This window comes from Tiliqua scincoides, chromosome 6, assembly GCF_035046505.1.
Source record: "Tiliqua scincoides isolate rTilSci1 chromosome 6, rTilSci1.hap2, whole genome shotgun sequence".
NCBI classification, from domain to species: domain Eukaryota; kingdom Metazoa; phylum Chordata; class Lepidosauria; order Squamata; family Scincidae; genus Tiliqua; species Tiliqua scincoides.
The window spans coordinates 49,815,964-49,840,628 of record NC_089826.1 but is presented as its reverse complement, the minus strand read 5'-3'; the positions used below and the strand labels follow the sequence as shown (position 1 = coordinate 49,840,628).

General features: G+C 42.7%; 2 protein-coding genes across 3 annotated transcripts in view; one reads left to right on the top strand and one right to left on the bottom strand.

Annotated features, from left to right (window-relative positions):
• Nucleotides 1-18,900, top strand: part of MARCHF1 (membrane associated ring-CH-type finger 1) — a 167,785-nt gene extending 148,885 nt beyond the window's left edge. For both annotated transcript variants that reach the window (XM_066631975.1, XM_066631974.1), the window contains 2 exons: nt 15,304-15,451; nt 17,041-18,900. In XM_066631975.1, the coding sequence (XP_066488072.1) occupies nt 15,304-15,451; nt 17,041-17,339 (447 nt within the window). In that variant the 3' untranslated portion in view covers nt 17,340-18,900. The remainder of the gene's footprint in view (nt 1-15,303; nt 15,452-17,040) is intronic.
• Nucleotides 18,901-19,178: 278 nt separating this feature from the next.
• TMA16 (translation machinery associated 16 homolog) overlaps nt 19,179-24,665 on the bottom strand; it is a 29,315-nt gene continuing 23,828 nt past the window's right edge. The window contains exons 6-7 of the mRNA XM_066631976.1: nt 24,311-24,353; nt 19,179-23,451 (exon numbers count right to left, since the gene is read on the bottom strand). Of these exons, the coding sequence (XP_066488073.1) occupies nt 23,313-23,451; nt 24,311-24,353 (182 nt within the window). The 3' untranslated portion in view covers nt 19,179-23,312. The remainder of the gene's footprint in view (nt 23,452-24,310; nt 24,354-24,665) is intronic.

Here is a 24,665-nt window from a genome sequence, read left to right as displayed (position 1 = left end):
CAAGGCTTTGGACTATAACTTAACTGTTCCTTGGTTGATGCTCTCAAAAAATACTAAAATGTTGGTAAGATAGGACTGCTCTTTGCAAAAACAAACACCACAATGATTCTCTCTCTGTTACCTAAAGGATGTAGATTAATTTTTTGAGCATGCAGTCACCTTACATTTTCTGAGTGACTGGACTATTTGCAATACTGGGAGCTGGCTTCTTCTTACCTCTGCTGCATCTAGCAGCCTAAGGCCCAAATCCTAACCAGCTTTCCAGCACTGGCATACTGTGTCAGTGGGGCATGTGCTGCATCCTGCAGTTGGGTGGTAGTCACAGAGCCCTCCTCAAGATCAGAAAATGTTTGTTCCCTTACTTCGGAACTGCATTGCCCTTACCTTGTTGCTGGAAAGTTGGTTAGGATTGTGCCCTTAGGAACCTCTATATGTTATCAGATCAGCCTCTGTCTAACCTTTTATCACCATCATTTCCAGTTGCCCAAAAACTGGTTATTTCTAAGGAAGAATGACACGTCACCAGAGTCATTCAGTGCTTCAGAAAACAGGATAAGTAATTCAATGTAAGGAAATATGTGCAGTCGTGACACTAATTCCCTGTCCGGGCGGATGCTTCCAGTGGTAGTTTTGTGTTGTTTTTTTAAAACTATTTCTGGATTGTGACTTTCCTCATTAGTTCTGATCACGTGTGCATCAATTTTAAACATGAGTAAAGCTAGTGATGGCCAATTTATTCTGTTCATCTTGAACAGACTTGGAAATAGTCTGCGTTGTTTTGAAAAACATTGAACATAACTTGGTTCATTTTCCGAGCCAATTCAAGGCTCAAAATAACAGCCAAGCAAAGACTCTGGTTAGTTCTAACTGTGTTCAGTGTTCTACTGACAAAATAATTCACGCCAATTCAACATGGGTGTTGGTGGAGTTTGTGGTCTATCAGAGATGAGGTGAAAAGGAGGCAACATCCAAATGTTGTTCCACTGAACATGTTCCACTAACATGTTTTGCATGCAGGAGATTGCAGATTCAAATCCTGGCTTCTCCAGACAGGGCTGGGAAAGTCCCTTCTCTGATAGAGCTACTGCCAATCAGTGTAGGTAGTACAGGCATGCCCCCTTATCCATGGGGGTTCTGTTCCGGAACCCCCCACAGAAAGCCGAAACTGCAGATGCAGATGAACGCCCGTCCCCATCAGCCAAATAACATCACTTTTGGTTTTCAGCCAAAAACAGCCTTCTGAGGTCCGCCAAGGCCGCAGACAGTTGTCAGCAGCCTCAGCGGGGCTCAGAAGGCCCTCCGGAGGCAAGGGAAGCAAGCTCACTTCCTGAGGATGGGAGACACGGGGGGGGGCGCCCATATCCACAGATACGTGAAACTGAGGATCCATGGGATCCACGGGTACAGGGGCCCCCCTGTACTGAACTAGATGACCCAATAGCTGATTCGGCATAAGGCAGACTGCTGTGTAGTGCACAGTTAATCATGAAGTTGCTGTAATCAGTGGGAATGCTATGCTGCTGAATGGCACACAACACAAACGATACTGTCAATCACAGAATAATTCTGTTTCTATGCTTCTGGTGCATGCTCTGCTACTAAAATGCTTTATGTGTTTCACATTATACTGCATTTGAAACCGTTCAGTTCATAGTAATATTCAGGCAGAAAATAAATAAGCAAAGTGAGAATTTGGCAGGTCTGCTTTAGAAGTTGGTGCTATCTGAGGAAATTGAGTCTTAGTTAACTGGGAGCCACAGTGTAATTGAGCTGTTCAATGGTATTGATGTCTTCACTTCAAACATAGCTTCACTTTGATCATTCTTATTTACTCTCGTTATTTAAAACCATTCTGTGCAGTGTTGGCTCTTGAAAGCATTAATCCCTGCAGGGAGAGCTTCAGAAGATGCTGCTAAGAAATCAAAACTCGTCTCTATTAGAATCTGTTTCTTCCTTTCTCCATCCAAGCACTTGAAGTTCCTCATAGAACCTCAAGTGACCTACCTGATTTCCTGGGAGAAAGAGGAAACTTCTGAGGCGTCACCACCCTATTGTATTTGTGGTGTTTTTCTGTCTGTTATCTTGAGCTGTCCTATAAATCTTCATCGTTTAATAACAAAGACCATGATAAAAAGTGATTGCTAATATTGCTCGCAACCAGCACCACTGATTTGCTGTAGGATTCGCTTTCTTTTAACCTGATTTGGTGAATACTTTCCAATCCTTGCTATGATGGAAGACCTACGTTTCCTTTAATTTTCAAAGTCGCTACAGTGTGTTGTCAAGGCAACTGGCTTGAGTGTTTTCTTTTTCAGTGGTAAACTGTGCCTCAGACATGGCACACCTTAAATCACTGTCATTCTTAGTAATAAGTAAGGCCAAATACTTCACCAGTGTATGCACAAAGGCACAGAGCTATTATTTTTTTTCTTTATTGGTTATCATGTCATTATAGAGAACAACTTTGGGCTCGGGGGAAATGGGTATATTAAAGCTTTTAAAGTTAAAACTAATTCCATAGCATTTATGTCCAGTTGTGATGCCTGGAGGAAACAAAGACTCTTTATACTGAGCAGGGAACTATACTTTTACCTAAATAAACAAGTGTCTGTGTATAAATATTCACACCTACTGATTTGTACAGCGAAGTCCTCTCTTGACACACATCCAAACAAAAATAGGTCAAATTGCTTATTATCTGAGAGCCAGCCCTCTTCACCCTGGTACAGAGACTTTTCCCACCCTCCTGGGGCTTGTATATCATGTGAATCAGGGCATACATCCATGCAAGTTATTAAAAACAAGAAGGTGATTCAGGTGAGGATGGCATAAGACTTAGTTCAAACACTGATAGTCGGTACAGCATTGACTACAGAAACAAAGTGTAATGACAGCATTGCTTTTTTTAATGAAACTGCCAGTATTTTTATGTTAAGGTTGAGAGCCCAGTCCTATGCTGTCCTGGCACCACGCGGTACAGCAGCAACGAAATGGCCACTGCTGTATTCTTTGGGGCCAGAGCAGCAGCTGGAGGTCTCCTTGTGGTAGGGGAACATCGGTTACCTTGCCTCCCTCTCAGCCTCCACAACGTGTCTTACAGCATGTTTGCGATGGCCATTGTGCAGGCTGTACATGCGCAAGTGGATTGGGCTGCCCATTTGCAGAAGCATCTATCGATTTTTGTAAAGCTCTATTTGTACAAAGTTCACTTTCCAATTGATAGTGAAATCACATGGAGGCATTTCTCATTTACCATCTTCTGTGCTGTCCCTGCTATTATTGCTGAGTGTTGTAGGACAAAGCAGTGAAAACCCCCCTTGGCCATCCTTAAACTCTGCTGAAAATGTAGTGGTATCTAAAATGCTCTGAAAACAGAACAAAAAGCCTTTAAGAAGCAAATGTCAGACTGTTTTGCAGCCAGAGACATCCAGTCCAGAATGTATACTCTCTTCTTGATATCATACACCGCACAATTCAAGTGACAATTTTTTAAAAATTATCCTAGTTACTGCATAGTTGTGACTCTGTTAGAATTCCCAACATTCTTACTGTATTAGAGACACTATGGAGAGCCTCAACTATGCAGTAACTATGATAATAAAGAAATTGTCCCTTCAATTGTGTGGCGTATGATATCAGGAAGAATAAATTCTGGGCTGGATGCCTCAGGCCACACAAGGCTTGGAGAGAGAGAATATGAAGCTTGCACCTGATGAAGTGAACTATAGTCCATGAAACCTCATGCCAAAATAAATTAGCTCATCTTTCAGGTGCACCAGGATGCTTTGTTGTGTTTGCTGCACGAGACTTCACTGACTTCTGGAATTTGGTCCCTACTGCCTTGCTAGAATTAGATTTTGATAATAATGAAACATACTGCAGCAAGATGTCTTTTTGTGGACTCTCTCAGTACTTGCATTTCCTGCCTTGACCAAATGAGGAAGAAAGTTACACAATGCAGCAGGTTCTCCTTCCACATGTCTCAGTTCTTTTGGTGACCTGAGATCTGGTTTAGTACTGTGCCTAAGAGACTGAGCTACAAATAAAGGACTTGGTTCAAATTTTACCTCTGCCATGAGCTCATTACCTAACCTTAGGCAAGCCACTCCCACTCAGCTTTCCCCATCAGCAGCAGGTGGATAATAATGCTGACTCACCTTAACAGTGGTGGGATTCAAATAAATTAGCAACAGGTTCTATGTCCTAATGAACAATAAGCAACTCAGCTTCAATTGTCTGCCGCAAAGGACGTTGAAAGACTACGGCTGCACTCCTATACTGTTCAGTACACACTTTCCTGGGAGTAAGTCCCATTGAACATAATGGGACTTACTTCTGAGTAGACAGTCATAGGATTGCACTGTAACTTTAACCCAATGTCTAAATCCAAATTGCAAGGCTGCAATTCTGTCCTCTGTAGTCACACTTAACAGGCCTCTGGCCACTAGTTTCCAAGGAGGATAAACATGCGGCTGACATGCACACTTCACATGGACATTTTTCTTGAATTCTCAAGGCAGTTGTATAATGAAATCAGGAAGGCACCAAGAAGAGGAGGTGGGAACTGCCAGGGCTCCAGGTTACCAACCTCTGGAGACACCACAGCAGCATAGCACCTTCACATCTGCACAAACCAACTTGCTGCACTGGGCTTTGAGCTGGGCCACCTTCCTTCTCAGTGGGACCTTGGTGATTTTTACCAGAGCAGTCAATCCTCTCAAGGATCTGGTTCACTTTTAGTGGTGAACATCTGGTCAGCAAAAGTGCACTGAGCACATAGTCTGACACCTCATCATCAACCAAAAGCAACAACAGCACAGTAACATCTTTACATCTCCCCTTCTGTTTTGTTCTATTACAACATTCCTCAGCATCTGCCTCTCGCCATTGTGCATGGCCCACCTCTGGGAAGTACAACTGGAAGTAACTGGAATGACTTTATCACCAGTTATTTTCATACTAAGAGGCCAGACATGATGCAACAAACCACGGTAAGAGGCTCAGGCTACAATCCTATCCACTTTTTCCTGGTAATAAGTCCCAATGACTATAATGGAACTTACTTCTGAGTAGACATGCATAGGATTGGGCTCCCAGGGTAGATGGGAGGGCTTTTTTGAGTACAAGAAAAGCAGAACTGAGCCTCCTACCACTGTTTGTTGCATCATATTGCTGGTCTCACTGCCAGGCAGTGGAGGTCGGGGGGGGGGGTCCTGCCATGGGTACGACTGGGCACCACCTCAAGTACCACTGGTGGTATGAGTACTACTGGTTGAGAAATGCTGCTCTATTCCTTTTACCACCCAGCCCCAAAAAGAATTCCAGTGAACTCTAAAGCTTCCCCCTCCAGCTTCCAACTCTGCAATCCAATGCACGTCTACTCAGAAGCCCAACAAGTTCAAGGGGAGTTGTTGACTTCCAGGGTTTGAGAGAGAATGGCAGCCTTGAAGGACAGTTTCACTAACGAGCAAAAAAGTACTATGAGGGGACTGTTCTTCTAGGTTGCTTTCCGTCAGGCAACAGCAGATACCCATCACTTTGGTCTACTCTAGTGGCAATTCTCCCACAAGTTTGAGGGCTGCTACTGACCAGGGAGTGCAAAGCAGGGGCCTGCAGTGGGTGGGGAGGCAGGTGAGGCAGAACCTCCCCACCACAGTCCTTCGAAAGTGTTGCAGCTGTGTAGGTGCCCAGCACCCACAACCCAGCCTAAAAATGAAAATTAACAGCACATGTAACAAGCCTTGCAGGTTTTGAGGTTCACCCTGATCACAAGTTCTTCCCAGTGCTTCTCCAGTTCTTCTTCATTAGGTGATAAGACCTAAACCCAATTTGCAAACTTGTTCAAAAAATCTTCAATTTCTAGTCAGCCTGGCATTTCACTTGCATGGGGGGGGGGAGGGAGAATAACCTAAAGGAACTTTTCTGCTAGAGAAGGAGCAATGCTAACTGTACCATCCTCCGCACACTTACCTGGGAATAGCAGCCCAATCCTATGCAAGCCTACACAGGAGTAAATCACATTATATAGTCAATTGGGCTTGCTTCTCAGGTGTGAGTAGGATTGCAGCCTAAGGGCTATCCAACTTTCCAGAGCCAATGCAGCCACATTGCAGTCCCGAGGTAAGGGAACAAACATTCCCTTGTCACAAGGAGACCTCCAGGACTTGGTGCTGGAAAGTTACAGTTAAGAGGACTTAGGACCCAATCCTATCCAATTTTCCAGTGCCAGTGCAGCTGTACCAATAGTGCATGCACTGCATCCTGTGGTGGGGGGCAGGGAACATTTGTTCCCTTACCTCAGGGCTGCATTGTGACTGCACAGGTGCTAGAAGAAAGCCTCACTGAGCACAATAGGACTTACTTCTGAGTAGACATGCATAGGATTGTGCCCTAAGGCTGCAATCCTACTTCCACTTTCCTGGGAATAAGCCCCATTGGCTATGATGAGATTTACTTCTGAGTAGATATGCATAGGATTCTGCTCAAAGGCTGCAATCCTATCCACACTTTCCTGGGAGTAAGACCCATTGAACACAACAGGACTTACTTCTGAGAAGACCTGCATAGGATTGTACCCTTAATGAAGTAATGTTTTGTGCCACATTCCTGCATTTTTTTAACCTGAGGAATTTCAGCTGTGGGAGCATCGCCTCTATGTGTCTGATAGTGTATTATACAATTGTTGTGTAACAACACATTGTATTGCAATGAAAAGATCCCAGGCACAAAACTGCATTCCCAAACCCCAAGGATGAAAACCAACCCCATGGTGCGGTCCTGTGCTTGTGGGAAGTAAGGGAACAATCCCTATGCCCGTCTACTCAGAAGTAAGTCCCATTATAGTCAACAGAGCTTACTGCAGCTTGAGAGCCCAAGCCTATGCATGTCTACTCATTATAGAGTCTCATTATAGCCAAAGGGGCTTACTCCCAGGAAAGTGTGGATAGGATCGCAGCCTCAGTGATGAGGATGAGATGCTTCCTTCCTTCGCCTTCTGATTGACAGTGGCTGCAATCCTAACCACACTTTCCTGAGAGTAAGCCCCATTGAACAAAATAGGAGTTACTTCTGAGTAGACCTGGTTAGGATTGTGCTCAGTGCCTACCCAGAGGTAAGTTCCATTGTGTGTCCATGGACGTGCGGGGCGGGAGGGGGGCTTGCCCTCAGGGGCAGCGGGGGCTCTTTGGGCGGGAGCTGCTCCAGCGCCCTCCTCTTCGTCCTGCCATCGCGAGAGCTGAGCCCAAGGAGCTTCCAGTCGCAGGAGCAGTCTACTCGCCAGTCAGCCAGCTTGGCCGGGGAGGGGAGGTGCGGGGCAGGCAGCTGGGCTGCTTCTCTCACCCTAGTCAGCAGGCTGCATCTGCGGGCGTGCATCGCAGGAGACTCCAGTTGGCCGCGTCTGGCTCGCCCCTTCAGCCCCAGCAGCCTCGGCACCCGCTGGGAGCGACCCGCTTTCCCCTGGGAGGGGTTGGCCCCACACGGCTGCTGCCCCCAGGAGGGTTAGCCCTGACATTTCAAGGCGCGAGCTCCCTGGCCAGCAAACGGTTCTTAGAACCAACAGCTGGATTAGGTACAGGTTCTATAGAATAGGTGAGAACCTGCTGAATCCCACCACTGCTTACAGAGTTGTTGTAATACCTGTAAAGTACCTTATTGTTACTGTATTACCATTTTCACTTTTCCCAAGTTGCAAATGCGGAAACAAGCCATAGTGCTCAACACAACAGAGTGAACCTAATGTAAGAAAAGGATCAAACCACTTCTACTCTGCTAAATATGGATTTCTGATAAAGCAATACAAACCCTCCCAGCTAGCTGACACTCAGTGTGCAGACAGAAATTTGGAGGCTAATTATAGCTATTAACTCAGACGCAGCCACTGTGATGAGTTGGGTGGAAACCTAGTTTCACTTTCTTCATACAGATCCTTTCTTCAGTCTTCAGCCACAAGGCCGTGCGACATGATCAGTGCAATTCACACATTGGGGAGACTGAACCTATCTCATCTCTGGGGCAAGTGATAACCACTGTAACAGCAGTGAGAATTGGTTATTGTTGCTGCATTTTGAGCTATTTGCAATCCACAGCAAGATAAATTGATTTGGGGAATCATTATTTTTTTACATTCAAGCAACAGTGTTTTATAGCTCAGAATTTTCCTTGCAGGATGCTTGGTAAGATGTGACCGCAGACAAAATGCACAGGCATTTGAAAATAATGAAATCTACAGATACCGTGATCTTTTGCCCTCTTTCTGTGCCATCATGCGCTGTATTCTCAGAATGCCCTCTTTGAACCCTGTGACTTCAATGACGCTATCATCCTGTACATTAACTGACCCGGACTTTGAACTGCCTCCTCTCTTTTGCTAGCAAGAAATGACTGCATTTCTTGTACTCTGAGCGAGCCTTTTTCATCATCTTCATTCTTTTTGAAGCTTGGTACAAAGAGCAGGTTTCCCCTGTTGCCAGCATTTCTAGGCTACCGTGATTACAAAAAGTCTCTTCATTTATACTTTCAATTTATATAGCTTCACATTCTGGAGCACACACACACACACATTGACTGCATCGCTAAATGATAAAATTGTCCATGTAAATAGCATATAGTTGGGAAACCTGTAATTAGATACAAAATTACTATATAGCAGTAAATTACTATGAGACAAGCCTTTCAAGTTTAGTTGGAAGTGATGACAGTATAAAGACCCTAACCTATCCTTGCAAAAATATTTGCACGTATGCCAGTGCAATGACAGCTCTGCCAGTGTAGAAGCTTGCCCATGCAACGTAGGAAAAATGCCATGCCAACATAGGACAGCACTTTGGTACTCACTCCAACACCAGCATTTGTTGCTCTTTCAAATGCTGCTCTGTTGCTGAGTTCAATGAAAACTTTTGGCTGGATCACTTTGTTAGCAGATGGGAATTCCTTCTACCCACCGTAGTTGCTCCTTACCTGAGCTGGTGCCAGGATGGAACTCCGCAGGGAGGAGGGGGCTCTCTGTTCTCAGAGTCTGCAATACCCTTACTCCATGGCTTCTTGGGCTCTGAGAGGGGAACCTGAGCCTCAGTTATCATGGGCTCCTGATCTCTGCCGCAGGGACAAAGGGACAAGGGTGCAGCCATGCTGGCAAGTTCCAGCGATGCAGCAAAGTGCATGGAGTGGGTGTGACTAGCTGATTGAGCTGCTGCAGTTGGTGCTCTGTGGAACATGGCAGCCCAGTGTTTGCCCCATTCATGCTCCCTCTGATAGGTCCATGTACTACAGTCAGATGTTTGCAGTGATGCAAGGTGCTCTTTGCCTGTTACCTGCTGTGCAAACAGCTTTGTGGAGTGGCCAGTTGGAGTTCTAGACCCGCCTCCCTCTCTTCTTTTGTCCTTGCCCACGTGTTCCAGGTCAGTCAAACAAAAGGAGTGTGCCTTGCTGGTTAGGGCAAATCCCTTGGCTGGGCTCAAACCCATGTTGCCTGGCTCCCAGCCTCTGCCTGTGTGCATTGAACCACCTGCTTTGCCTGACTGCTAGTGAGGCTCCCCTTATGAATCGTCCCAGTCATTCCCCTGGCAAAAGGGTTCCTGCCAGCTGGTAGATGTCTCTTTGGGGACTGGATCTCTTGGATTCAGTGATTGGCTCCTTGGGCATCACATCCGTGCCATATGGATAATGAACCAACTTCATAGTGATGACACATGGATGGTGAGTGAATATCATGATGATGACATACCAGTGTCACAGGGATGACACGCTGCCATTAGGATGCTGCACCATGAATAACTGTGTCACAGTTTCCATGGATGCTGGGAATGTTAGGGCTGAGCCAGCATTGCTTTGCCATGACAGGCTTGGCATTGGACCCTTGTTTACCCCCTCCCCCACCACTGTCTTATTTTGTCCAGTGGGCGGGCAGGGTCCTACAGCAGAGTTGCGGCACTGCCACCTGTAGCAGCAATGCTCGCAAAATGGCCACTGACAGAGCACTGCGCACACTGTTGGTAGCCATTTTACAACGGCAGAATGCTGTAAACCCTTACATGTGACATCCTAGGGTCCAATCCTATCCAATTTTCCAAAGCTGTTGCAGCTGTGCCAATGGGTGTGCACTGCATCCTGTGGTGGGGAGGCAGTCACAGAGGCCTTCTCAGGATATGGGAACGTTTGGTCCTTTACCACGGGGCTGCATTGCAGCTGCACCGGTGCTGGAAAGTTGGATAAGATTGGGCCCCCAGTCCTGCATAGGATTGGGCTGCCGATCAGTGTAGAGCCAACTTCAGAACAAATATTTCACCATGTGATCTTTGGAACAAGCACAGGGGAAAAAAGAGACACTACTGTTTGAAAGCAGAGAAGCTTTAACTGTGGACTTGTTCAGATGATACTTAGTTGATTGACTCCAGTCCCGTGAGATAAGGAAGTGAACATCTCATGAACATGCATGTCCTGCTCTTTCCCTACACATCCAGAGGCTGCTGCTTAATTGCAGGGGGGGTGCTTCATCCGTAGGGGGAGAGAACAGGACTTGTGTGCTGGTCCAACATTCAAGTTCTTATCACAGTGGGCCAGTTGGCAGAGTATCAGCCAGCCCTGTGTAAATTCATTTCCTATAGTTCAGAACTAAGGTTGTGTAGAAACATGAATCCAAACAGCTGTACCAGCTTTATCTAAACCTGGTATAGCTGTTGGGATTCATGTTTTTAGAGAAATGCCAAGCGCAAATAATAGCGAGTTAGAAAAAAAAAAAACATGAACTTTGACCCACATATTAGTTTTTCATATAATAACAGCTATTTGTAGAAAATAATAATATAACATTGACAAAAAGTGTTGCATTTTTGTTTTCTTTGGATTACTGTGTGAACACAAACTTGTGGTAGTCAGCTAGAATTTAAGAAAGGGGGGGGGGTGATCTTTTGAAACCATAAATGTGGAGGTGATTCAGTTTGGCAAGCAGCACATAAAACAATTTTGCTTTTCAAACTGAAGGTTTAATCTTATTTATGTCATTTTGTGTCTGTTTTTATGATTTTATGTTTAATGTCTGTGGTTATGTCTTCTTAAAGTTATATATTATGTGCTTTTGGAATGTCACCTTGTATTGAATTGCAGTGTGTCTTGTGTTCCGTAATTTAAAAAAGGGTTTAAATAAAAGAAAGGAAGTCTAAGAATTGTGTGCAAAGAAATAACACTTGAAGATTATTTTAGGCACAGGTGCTTAGGCTTTCATCACACACCATTGGGAATGCAACTCAAATGAATATCAAACTTTTTGTGGTGCACAGACCACCACTACCCTCTAGCGTCCAACACTCTGCATTTCTGACATCAACACGTATTGCTCTGTTGACATTAGGATGGTATGGATAAGTACATTTCATGCTGTTCTTGTGGAAAATGTGGACTGAAAACAACTAATTAATTTTTAATGTGCTGGACAAGAAGCTTAAGATAGCATATAAAGGAACTGTTTTTGACAACATTGCCATCCTTGATTAAAAACAAATCACTCTTAAACACAGTGTTGTAACACTGGTGAGAGCCCATTTTAAGGCTTAGGTAGTGATGGCAGCGCTGACACAGTGTCATTCTTGAACTTTACTGAGGAATGAGAGTCTTCATTCATACTGACCCCAAGGATGATTGAAGAAAACCCTTGGTATTACACTGTGATTTATTTGCTAAGCCCCTGGAAGACAGGTTTGCTAGCATTTGCTCTAACCTAAATGCCACTTGGACTGTGGTAGCATTATTGGATTCTTTGTTAGGATTTTGGTAACTCACAGGTTTGATTACTGCAACTCTGTGTGGCTGCCTTTGAAAAGCATTCAGAATGCAACTAACTGTAGCTTACTGGTTAAAACATATGCTTAGAGATCTCTTCACTGGTTTCCAGTTTGTTTGTGGGTACAATTCAGAGCAAATGTTAATCCTATAAAGCCTGGAACTTTTCAGCTGAAACTGTATGCCCTTTTAGATCACTGCTTTTATATTGTTCTATCTTCTGTTATTGTTTCACATTGTAACAATGTACTATTGTTCCTTGTGTATTTTCCATGTTCCTTCTGTGACCCTAGATCCCTGCATCCCTCTTCATTTATCCTTACCTATCACACATCCACCTCTCTCTCTCTCCCCCTGCAGCAACATTGGTTCCGATGTCATCTTTTGATGCTTCCTTCCCTTGTCTTCTTTCTTTTCCCCTCACTCTTTTCCCTCTCACATAACACCAGAACCAGGGGACATCCAGGAAAGTTGAGTGTTGGGGGAGTTAGGACAGACAGAAGAAAATATTTCTTTACCCAGTGTGTAATTAGTTTGTTGAACTCTTTGCCACAGGAAGTAGTGATGGCATCTTGCCTGGATGCCTTTAAGAGGGGATTGGACAAATTTCTGGAGGAGAAGTTCATTACTGGTTACAAGTCATAGTAGGTATGTGCAAGCTCTTGGTTTTAGAGGCAGGCTGCCTCTGATTGCCAGATGCAGGGGAGGGCACCAGGACGCTGGTTGTGTCTGTTGTCTTGTGTGCTCCCTGGGGCATTTGGTGGGCCACTGTGAGGTACAGGAAGCTGGACTAGATGGGCCTTTGGCCTGATCCAGCAGGGCTCTTCTTATGTTCTTATGTCCTTTATCCAGCTTCTGTTTCTGCCCCATAAGCCTCTTCCTATTATCCCCTGCAATACTGATATCCTTTTCATCCTCTTGTTTCTGTTTAGCTTTATTCCCATCTCTAGCAAGTAGCCTTCCTATCCTTTTCTTTAAAACCCCTGCAATCTCATTTTCCTTTGCAGTAATGCATTTGGCCAAAACAATGTTTTCCTTACAAAGCTTTAATGATTTGAATTTTCACTTGGCTTGAATTTTCCACTCAAGAGTATGAAAAAGCTACAGGTCAAATGCAGCACACTGTGATCCTAATGTGATGGTCTGATCACCAAAGCAGTTATCATACTATTATCTAAATTGTCCTTAAGTGTCATGGGAAACTGAACATTAAAAATATCTTGTTGGCTTTAATTATTCACAAACTGTTAAGCATATCATTAAAGATTTCTTTCTCAAGGCAGAATAGCTCAAGGAAGGCAATCTCCAAGCTTACAAAAAAGTTTGAAAGAATTATAAACAAAATGTATGGGAATATAGATCAGAATTGATTGTTCACGGAAATAACATTGAACAAGACAACCATATTTGCTTTTCTAAGAGCTAAAGTAATTTGACTATAAATACCTTTGCATTTTTAGGGTATAATTATTAAATGATCTACTGCAGGGGTCTCCAAACTCTTTGGCCAGAGGGCCACAGCAAATATCTGGCATGGTATGGAGGGCTGGGAAAAAAATTTAAATATAAAATTTAAATACATAAATTAGAGATGGAACTTAGATGAGTGAATAAATGAATGAATGGGCTCATTTATTCAACCTCTCTGGCCCTCAGAACACCCTCCAGACACAATCAGAGCACAGTTCTGGTCATGTTCAGCTGAGTGGGCCAGAGGCTATCAGGAGACAAGAGGTTGGCCGTGAGCTGGAAAGAGGCTGGTTGTGGGCTGCATCTGGCCCCCGGGCCGGGGTTTGGAGACCCCTGATCTCCTGAATTTAGATGAGGAAAAAACAAGATCCTATTGCTAGAAACAAAATCTTGAGAAACAAAGAATAAGGGAGAAGGAGGGTTGTAGGATGGCCAAGGCTAACAACCCAAATCTATCACCAGAAAAGTATATCAAATGGAAGCAGAACAATCTTTCCTTTTCTCCCTCTTGAACACAATGCCCAACAGGACGGATATATTCAAAATGCTAAATATGATTACCACCTGTTCTGAGTTATTGGATACAGATTTTGTTGAAGATGTACTCTAAGCAATGTTGGCACCAAAATGCAAGAGACCTCCCCCCTCATACTCCTGCCAACCCCCAGTGGTGCATTAGATACTACGAGAATAATAAGTACTGCATGTTCAAGGGTTGGCATGGCCTCTAGCCTACCTGCCCAACCCCTGATGCCACCCCCAACTTGAACATAAAAGTAGATCTTCTCCATATTCAGAAAATCCATGTGGTATAGTAACCTAGCTGTGTCCCCCCCCCCCCCCCCAGTGCTTCAACTGCAACCAAAACTGGGCCCTTGAAGTTATAATTTGCCTTGGGAAAGGGTTTAAGGAATTTGTACGCAATCTTCCGGATTACCACAGCTGTTTAAAAACAGAATAGCTTTTGTTTTTCTGAGATGCGAAGCTGTTCTGAGAGGAGCAGTCTGATGAAGATGGTGTACAAATTTCATCATGAGTAGAAAAGGAATTCACTGTCTGTTGTGTTTTTTTTTCTGCCTACAGGGGTGCTGTCTGTTTCTATTGTGCTCTTGTCATGTATTTCTTGTATCTTTCAAGAAACAGCTTTGTAAGAATAAAATATTGCTTCATATCTGGGGTTCAGCCATGCAATGTTACAAGTAGGAGGAAGATGGCACTGTAGAACTGCATTGCTTAAGCTCCAAAGGTATTTCTATGGAATGCCAAAACGAGTCTTCAAAAGTTCAGGCTTTTCCCACAGCTTAATTTTGTGTCCATTATTTGCAGTAATAAGAGGAAAATGTGATTATATAATGGCAGCAACAATTATCTGATCTATAGGGGAAAAATAGTTTAATTCTCTTGGATTATGATTCATTTAAAGAATAGCTGGATACCTTTTGGCATCCTTGCCATCATGGACCAGAAATATGAATCTTCAGAACCATGTCTGCTACTAATTTCAGGAAAAAAGTTACAGGTATAACCTAATTATGCGTGGTTTTATCTCAGTGAAATGAGAAGGGCCCTTTAAATTAAAGGGGAAAAATCATTTAACAATAGTCTTCTTAATGTGAGAGTGGGCAGCCAGCTGACAATCCATGAATTATTCTCTCTCCAGGCACTTAGGACAGCTTCACTCCAAGGCAAGCGACCCCTCCCTTCCCCCTGAACATGTGAAAGAAAGATAATCACTTTGCATTCTTTCCCAGCACTGCCTGCTGGGTGAAGGGAGGGGGTTACTGGCTCTGAGTGAAGCCTTTCTAAGCGACTGGAGAGAGACAGATTGATGGATTGTCTTCCTAATGAATCTGTCTTACATCACAAAGGCCAACAAGGCTGTTTTTAAATCACCTAGCAAGGGGACATTGTTTTTTAAATGGATTTGAGTTAATGAGATTTTTGCCATCCATTTGAGTTCTAGGAATGGAACCCTCGCCAATAACAAGACTCAACCTGTAATTACATCAGGCATTTTCTTGAGGTTCCACAAACCCAACTATTTCTGTTTACCAATTACAGTGGGAAAAACTACAGATGACAACAAGTGAGAGGAGGAAGATAGTCTGCTCAGTCACATTCCACATTATTGCTATTACCTGTGTAGTTTGGTCACTGTATGTTCTAATAGATCGGACTGCTGAGGAAATTAAACAAGGGAACGACAATGGTGAGTGCATTTATCATTTTCTTCCTTGTCACCCAATTGAAAGGAGATAATTGCTTAGAGGGAACCCTTTGGAACAGGTTGGGATGTGGGAGTACAGATGGGACTCAGAGAAAAATCAGAGACTATAATGGAGTGGTACAGGTAGGACCCTGCAAAAACCAGGGCCTCCATTTTGCATGTTGCAGTGCCTTGGCTGCTCATGAAGTGACACCTTTGGAACTAAGCCTTTCATATTGTTTTACTTAGTGATTTTCTTGTTTTGCTGTATTTTAATTTTTATTGTTAGCCACTTTGGCCATTCTGTTTTTCGGAGGGGGGGGAGAGGGGCATAGGAAGTATATAAATATTTTTATATAACAGACTAATCCTATCTAAGTTCCCCCACACCAATGTAGTGGTGCCAGCATTGCTTGCGCTGCATCCTACCGGAGAATTTAGCAAGCAGAAAGCCTCCACAGGAAATTCATCCCCTTACCATGGGGAAAGCTCCAGCTGCTGCTATAGGTCTACTCAGACACATACTAGGAATTCATCCATGCCAATGAATCAAGCCCAGGAAGGGGGATATAATGCAGCATGCACTGGCAGCACCAATCCTACCCTGCCTCATTTCACCTTCTACCTGCCCTGTTCCACAACTCTGCACAGCTCAATGCAACTCTTACCTTCTCCAATGGGCACCACTTCTTCTGCCAGTGCATGCAGGAAGGCTTCAGCCTTCCCACCTGCAGGCCTGGATGGTATGCTGTTGTGCTTTATGGCACATTTGAAGCAATCTGTGCTAGTGGAACATATGCTCAGCCAGCATAAACCTTCCATAGGATTGTGCCATAAAACACAACTTAGTGCTAAAGGAATAAGCTACATCAGACTCGTATAGCAGGCCGAATAGCATTCGTGGAACCTGCTGGGGGCTGGAAGTGATGTCATTAAGCAGATGATGACCAGAAAGATCACTTTGTTCTCACTTAGGAACTCATTAGGAACCTATCACGTAGGAACTCAGTGACAGAGAGAAAATGTGCAAAAGATCAATATTTTCAAGCTATAGGATAGGCTACCTAATTATCACACATGCTGCCATTTCAGCAGCGCCACTTCTGCTAGGGTGTCACTTTGCAGTTCAGCAGTTGAGAGGTGAACTGATGGCTTGGCAGAAGTGATGCTGCTGAAATTACCAATGTGGTAATTGGGCTCTCCCAGAACTTCAGCAGCATCTCTCACTCCTTGGTCTTCCCCTTTCCCCAGTGTTGCTTGCCTTCTGAGGCCTCCTTCCTTATCACCCTCCTAGAGCCTTAACAAGAGCAGTGCTGGGAGCGCCCAACTATCATATGGGTCAGATAAAGAGCTTCTGCAGGCCACATATGGTCCGTAGGCTTATGTTTGAGACCCCTGAGCTACAGCATTCTTCATCCTGGGTTCATTGACAGCCATTATATCAAACAGGGAGATGGGCTTGTCAGTGCACTTACATTGCCTCTGCCATTCAGGAATGCATTGGAGAGTGCATGAATAGGGTATAGAAACTGAAAGCAGCTAACCAGGGAAATGTGGACGGTGTTAACTGTATCTTTTTTCTACCTTAAAAGGTGTCCTGGAATGGCCATTTTGGACAAAACTGGTTGTGGTGGCCATTGGATTCACTGGAGGTCTTGTCTTCATGTACGTGCAATGTAAAGTCTACATTCAGTTATGGCGAAGGCTGAAGGCTTACAACAGAGTTATATTTGTTCAGAATTGTCCAGATACTAAAAAACTAGAGGAGAAAAATTCCTCCTCCCTTCAGAATACTGAAATCAAAGACGCTGTAGTGGTGCCAGTATCACATACAGGTACGAACTCTCAACAATCAGGAGAAGAGACTGTTTCTGATGTCATGCCAGTTTGATAGAAGAGGCATGTTTTCTTCATTGAAGAACAATGTGCTTTCTACTGTTTGGACACAGTACAGGGCAAAACCTCTTAAGTATTTTTAAAGGAAGAACAAGGAGAAAAATAACAATGAGGAAAATTGTTCAAGAGAGATGTACACGTTATCTCTGGAAAGCAATTGTGAAACAATTTTTCACCTTTCTAGCTAGCCATAGAGACAGCGAGCCTGAAGGACGAACAATAGAGACCACTTCTGCCAGGCAAACCAGCAGCTCCACTTTCAACGGCTGAAAGAAACTGCACAAACAGATATACTACAGGTGTTCTGTTTACAAGGAAGAAACCCCTTCTGTATTTGCTACTATGGTCTTTTTGCTATTTATCGTAATCTTAAACACACTTCAAAACAATTTTTTTAAAGTTCATATTAACCCTTCAATCATGTAAGACATGTATCATAGCACAAAGTTACCTAAGCCTCTATTAATAATTTAATACTGAGGTGACTTGCCCCATAGCATCTATGGTTTGGAAGCTGTGTAAAATAAAACCTTTCCAAAATGATCATTTTTAGCGTGTGGATACAATTTTGAGTATTTGTAAATTAGGTAGTTGAAACCCTTTTTTTTTGTTCCCAGGAAGCACATATGGTTATGATTTACCTTCAAGGCTTCCCTGCACAATGTCATACTCATCAGGAACAGCAACCAAAGTTGCTGCTTATTTAAAAGTAGAATATAGTTGAAGAACTAAATTGACAAATATTTCAGTCACCTCTGAAAATTCTTCTTAATGGGCAAGATGCTCTATAAACAGAGGTATTTAAAACCAGAGGAGTTCTGGTTTTAATGGCAAAAGTTAATGGCAAAAGAAAAACCTTGAAACATTTTGAATACTTATTTATTAGTGTGTGAAATACGCAACAGGTGGGAGATTAAAATTTATTCTTTTGTTTTAAGAGATTGGGATAGAACAGACTCCGCAATTGTGCGTATATGCTTCAAAGTCTGCCTAGGGAATTACCTAGGTTCTGCAAGTATCTCACAGTCAATTTTACTAATCCTCTCTATGTATTAGTGTATACACACTAATATACTATAGTATCTTCAGTGTTGGGATAAGATTGAGTTATTAATGAATCGATAGTTCAGTTTGTTCCTGTTGCATTGTGACAATTTTAATATAAAATGGAAATGTGACAAAATGCAGAAAATACACATCAATACAATCCTAGAAGGGATGATGTATGCGGGGGAGGGGGAACTTTGGCATCCCATTTCAGAAGTATGTTCCTAAGATGACAAGTAATCAGATATTCTAAAAGGGAAGCAGTCTCTCCTGTATGCCAATGCTTGTTGAATGTATTGTGAGTTGTGCTCAATTAATGTAATACAATGACAGTGTTACTAGTAAGGAAAGGACAGTTCAAACTGCAGTAGAACTTTAAAAAGGTGATTTAGAAGGACACCATTTCATGATGCAAATTCTAAACACAGTAAGTTCTAAATCCTGACAAGATTCTATTTGTATGTGAGATTTACAGAAAGATCACTTCATTAAAATCAATGAGTGTTTTATTTCAGTGAGTAATGGTGTCCATTGTCTGTACTGGAATCATGGCTCACATTGAAAATCTCTATTAACAAGATTAAAATTATGCAAGGATAGATTTAGTAACCATTTAAAATTTCTGGATCCTAACAGATTGTGAGCTGCCTAACTGACCTGTCACCAATTTTTCACTCGAAAAAGAGAATGCCTTTTTACCATTAAAATGATCAGTTGCACTATCATTGGAAACCTCAAGTATTCCAGCTTGAGTCAGACAGATCAAACAAGTCAGGTATCAATCAAAATAAAAATCAGGTAGTTTATCTCAGAAAGGGACTCAAATCAGTACACAGCCCAAATGTAATCTGGAATAAGTGGTAACCTACTACTGTAGGTGGTATTTCTGCCCATCAGAGATATTTGTTTCAATAGTATTGCATTTACAATTCAAGATAGATGCAACAAGTTGCACAATACAGGGAAGCGTCCATATCCACAGATTCACTTGCGACCCTGGTGCCTGCCTCCAGAGGGTCCTCTGAATGCAGCAGAAGCTGCAGACAGATGTCCATGGCCTCTGCTAGGCTCAGACTCAGTTTTACAATGAAAAAGTTACTTCCTTTTACAAAAAAACCCAAAAAAACTGAAGTGATTTTTTTTCATTGTAAAGCTCAGTCTGAGCCTGGTAGAGGCCATGGACATCTCTATGTGGCCTCAGAGGACCCTCCAGAGGTGAGGAGAGCAGAGCTCCCCTCACCATTGGATGGGGGGGGGGGAATGCCTGTACAGGACAAAAGTACTATGTAAATTGCCTGGTCTAGTCTATTGACACAAACACAACTCTGGATTCAGGTAACCAATTCTCTGAATGGTTTATAGTTGTCGCAGTCACTATATAATGAAGTTCATATAGAGCAGGACAGTAAAAAAAAGTCCAGCATGTTTTCGGCATCCAGCCTCTGCACTTGGCAAAAAAAACAACAACAACCAAGTATCTCAATGCTATTTATGAACTGAATCCAGAGAGAGGGTTTGGCAAGACTGTAAATCATTAGAAAGAATGGTCTGTATCATACAAACTTAATAATTCGAGGTGGTGGGGCAGAAGTGTGTCAACCCCACAACTAGTTCTTTTTGGCCTTGTTTGGATAAATCGAAGGGACAGTGTTTAACATGCTACTTCTGAAATTCAGTGCAAGTAGCTGAAGCAGCTGTGAAGAGCTACTTACTTAAATAAAATGCCAGTTGTTACACAGATTGCAGTATTAAGAATATTTATATACCGCTTTTCAACAAAAAGTAGCAGGCTTTTCTAGGGCCAGATATGGATGATGTACAGTTAGAGATACTAGAAGTTGTGAAAGTTTACATGGTGGAATAAGATTCCTCTCAGAAAGCAAAAATGATAATTTAACACTAAAAGTGTTAAATGCCAAAATGACTATTTTCACCCATTTCCTCTGAGGCATCCCTCTCTGGAATTCTTCTGTTAGCTTTATGAGCATATCTAAGCAGTCTACTGGTGCTATTGCTACAGCTGGAAAGCAGTTGATTGTGTGGTTCCTAACCAATACACACATCCACCATCAAAATTAGCTGTCAAATTTGGGACCTGCACTGCAATGAAATCTAGGATGCAAATATTTTACGGTGTACGATTGTTGGACTTACGAGTTTGTTACTTGTTTTTCCCCAGTTCTCTCTGCAAAAGAGCTTAGATGCTTTTGTGAGTGACTTATGTATTAAAAAGGTATTTGGGACCGGAAAGAAATTTAATATAACTACTAATTGTTGTGGAAGAAATTTGTATTTGTATTAAACAGATGCCTTGAAGGTTGCTGCAAGTTGTTTGCTTTGTGTGTTTTAAAAGGTGCTGTTCGTGTTTTCAAACTTGGCACAGAAAGTTGCAGTCTCAATAGGTGATAAGCGTGATCTTCCCTCACAGTGTTGTTTTTCAAGTTTAACACAGCCATGTACTAGCCTTCCTCCAGGATTTTCTTTAACAAATAAAGATACTAACAATAAATACTAATACTAAATACTAACAATTATTCCTCTCATTCATGCTCATTCATGGGAGAGGATGGCCTTAATTGCTGCTTCGTATTAAGAGTCTCTGTCCTTTGTGTATATATATATATACACACACACAGATCTAAAATGTTCCTCTCTCTCAAATTTTATTGTCAAAGCTTAACTATGATTTACAATACGAAAATACAGGTTGAGTCTCATTATTTGCAAGGATTCTGTTCCCAGAACTCAGGTGAATGGCAAAAATCACACTATAGCAAATCAATTTAAAAAACAAAGTCCCGTTGCTCAGGTGATTTAAAAACAGCTTATGGACCTTTGTGATGTTATGATAGAGTCATTAACAATCCAACCATCAGTCTCTCTCCAGGTTCTTAGAAAGGATTCTTTCTTTCAGGTGTTCAGGGGGAAGGGAGGGAATCTTGGAGAGAGAATGATTGATGGGTTGTCAGCTGGTTGCCCTCTAACTATTGTAAAAGGATCGTTTTAATTTGAAGGGCCCTTCTCTTCATGTTGAGATAAAAATCTCTACAACAGTAAGAAAAGCATTTTAAAGGGGTGCATTTTTGCCCTTCTCCAGGGATCAGCACATTCCTTCTCATCTGCAGTGGCCATTTGTGTTGAGTCAAATCCATGTATAAAAAATCCATGTATAACAAGGTTGGACCTGTACAGTATAAAAATGTGGTGACTTGTGCCTTTCAGCCTGGGCAGAATGATTTAATCAAACTTTGCCTGAAAAGCAATGCTTTTAAAGGGAATCTAGTTTTAATCCCAGAAAGTTAACACTAATTTGTGTTATCGTCATGGCTCATAGAGAGAACAGACATGCTGGCTGAGATCCGGTCCCTTCAGTGTCACTTTTCTAGCTATAATCAAGATTCCCTCATAAGTAAAAGAATTGCATGCTTGCTGTATAACCACACAATGACCTAGGAAAGGAGCTAAACTAAAATGACAGTGGAAAATAACTACTTCCATGCGCAAGAATACAATTAAAGAGTAAGACTGCAATCCTGCATGCAGTTTGACCACATACGTCCTTGAACTCAAATGGCATTTAGACACCCCATATATAGCACTGCCTCTCCAGATACTAAAGGAGAACACCAATCTATAGTATAAAAGATGCTATTTGCATTTGTAAATACTACCGAGTGGAAGTTAATAAAGCAAAATGGTTAAGGCATTCTTATTCCAAGAACAGCTGAACCTATCAGGATTCAACATAAACATGCACATTCCACAATGTTTTTGTTAATCAACCTGCTCTAAGGCAGCGCCTCCCAATGTGTGGTTTGTGAGAACCCTCTGGTGGGCTGCAAGCCCAAACACAATGGGTTGCAATCTGGGTCCTCATGCTTGCTCTGGTTTGGCTACAAATAGGAGCCATTCTGGAAGCTCCATTACTTACATCTCCAGAGGCCTTTCCCAGCCCAGTGGCCCACCCTCCAGGCCTTTCTGTGCCTCAGAAGCCTCTGCAAGTCACTCCTGGTTTTTGGAAGCCACTTCCAGCACTACCAGGAGCAACACAACCCACTGCAGAGGATGAGGTGGGTCCTCGGCGCTGCAAAGTTTGGGAACCCCTGCTCTAAGGAATATAATATCTGTTTGTTACTACTTTGCAAAACATGAAGCTTCCTTGTAAACACTCGCACATTACACTGCAGTACACCTGAAACTAGGTAAGCATCTAAAAAGAATACAACCCTGTATTTTTTCTCAGAAAAAAAACGCAGTAGCGTTGGCACTCAAGAATGTGCTATATACCACACTATTCTATAGCCCCAATTGCTAACTTTATCTTCCTAAATCTACTGAGGTGTGTCCTAAAAGACAAGAGCAAAAATTAAAATGGAGCACTTGGGGACAAAGCAGACGTTACAGCAGCAGACTTGTCTGTAAGAATTGTCACTACATCCAGATAAGCAGTTAGGCACGTTAGGCACAGAAAGAACACAGAAAGTTAGACACAGAGAGAACACGCAAGGTGGGGGGAACTAGACCACCTCCATACTCACATTTCCTTAATAAAACTGTTTTTCTCTCTAGTTACTTATCTCCTGGTGTGGCTCCAAGACCTAAAGTAACTCCCATGGAAGAACAGCTACTGTGCGGGGTAACAATTGGCCCCCCTCCTCCAAACGAATTTGACATGATAATAATGATAATGAGGCCTAGAATCTCATAGTTTTTCTATTGAGTTTTAAATATATAAACTTTTACTAAAACATAACATGTGCCAGTGTTTCACACCAGTTTTCAAAATACAATTCCAGTCACATAGCCACAGACTTCCGCCTTCTCTCATTTAGTTGAAAGGAAAGTTTGGCCTCGCTCCTGTTAATTAAGCATAGGAGGGTCATTTGCTTCAGCTGTAAGCTCTCATATCAGCAGGTGTTCATCAGACTGTGTCATTTGCTGCACAAAAGTCTTTTTCAGCTTCAACAGTTGCTTTCTCCCTCTTATTTCCAAGGGCATCTTTACTGGACAGTTTTCTCATTTTAATGTTTGGTAGCTTCTTGAGATCACCATCCCAGGCTCTTTGAAAAAAAGAAAAGGAAATAAAACTTTAGAACATGGAAAGTGTTCTCTCTGCATTTTAGAACTGTCAAATTGAAAGATCTCAGAAATTCCAGGGACAAAGTTTTACCGCGAAACAAGTCCTAAGTAACCTGCATTCTGATAATAAATTATGTATCTAGAAAACTTAATAGCCTTTTCTGTAACAAGATACCAACCTATAGCTCAGCGATTTTTAACCAGTGTGCTGCAGAACACTGATGAGCCACAAATGGTCTGCAGGTGTGCTGTGAGAGTTTGGGGGGAGAGTCATTTATTATTAGGGCCATTGGAAGATGTAAGCCTTCCACCAATAGCACAGTAGGTCTTGTCAACTGTTAAAAAAAACAAAAAACTAATGGTGTGCCTTGACAATTTCAGCCCTTTGTCAGTGTGCCATGAGATAAAAAATGGTTGAAGAATCACTGCTATAGTTTCTTTAGGTATCCAACATAACCATAACCAACTGCCACGGCCAGCATCTCAATGCCCATGAGGGCAGCACAGTGAGCAGAGCATCGGCTCTTATGGACCCATCTGTCGTCGTCCATCCCCCCCCCCCCGAGTCTGTTTGGCTTGAAATGGACCTTCCTGGAAGCAGTTAGTGGTGATGTCATCAGGTCACCACCAACTATTTCTGGGTGCCACGCTTCATGTACGGCAGCACAAATGTCTGGCTCACCACGGCTACAGTTACTGTGGGAGCCTGGTGAGTGGGGAGGCCTGCAGGAAGGGTGGGGGTCGCGAAAGCACTCAACATTGGGCCTCACTGCTCCTAGGGCCAGCCTTGAACACCAGACACAAAGAATTTAAAACTGGGGAACAAAAAGAGTAACTCACCTGAAAGTCTGAAGATGCTTACAATTCACAAAGTCAGGAATATCTATTGGAAACACAGTCAAATCCCAGATTAGTCAGGCAGGAGTTAACAATAATACACATTTCAATATCAGACACATAAAAAGATTAGCTGCTTCTGATAATTTGCTTCTGATGCAAACTGGACATTAGAAGAAAGCACAGGCCCTCAAGTTTTCCATAAACTGAGAGAATCTTAGCATTCTACTACTCCCACCTCTGGAAGAAGCAATTCTCAAGAAATTCCAGTCTTACTTTAAAGGCAACTGGGCTATTAAGGAAAGCACAAATGTCCCTTGTAAAACTGTGATATTTCTAGTGTCAAAGTGGCCATAGG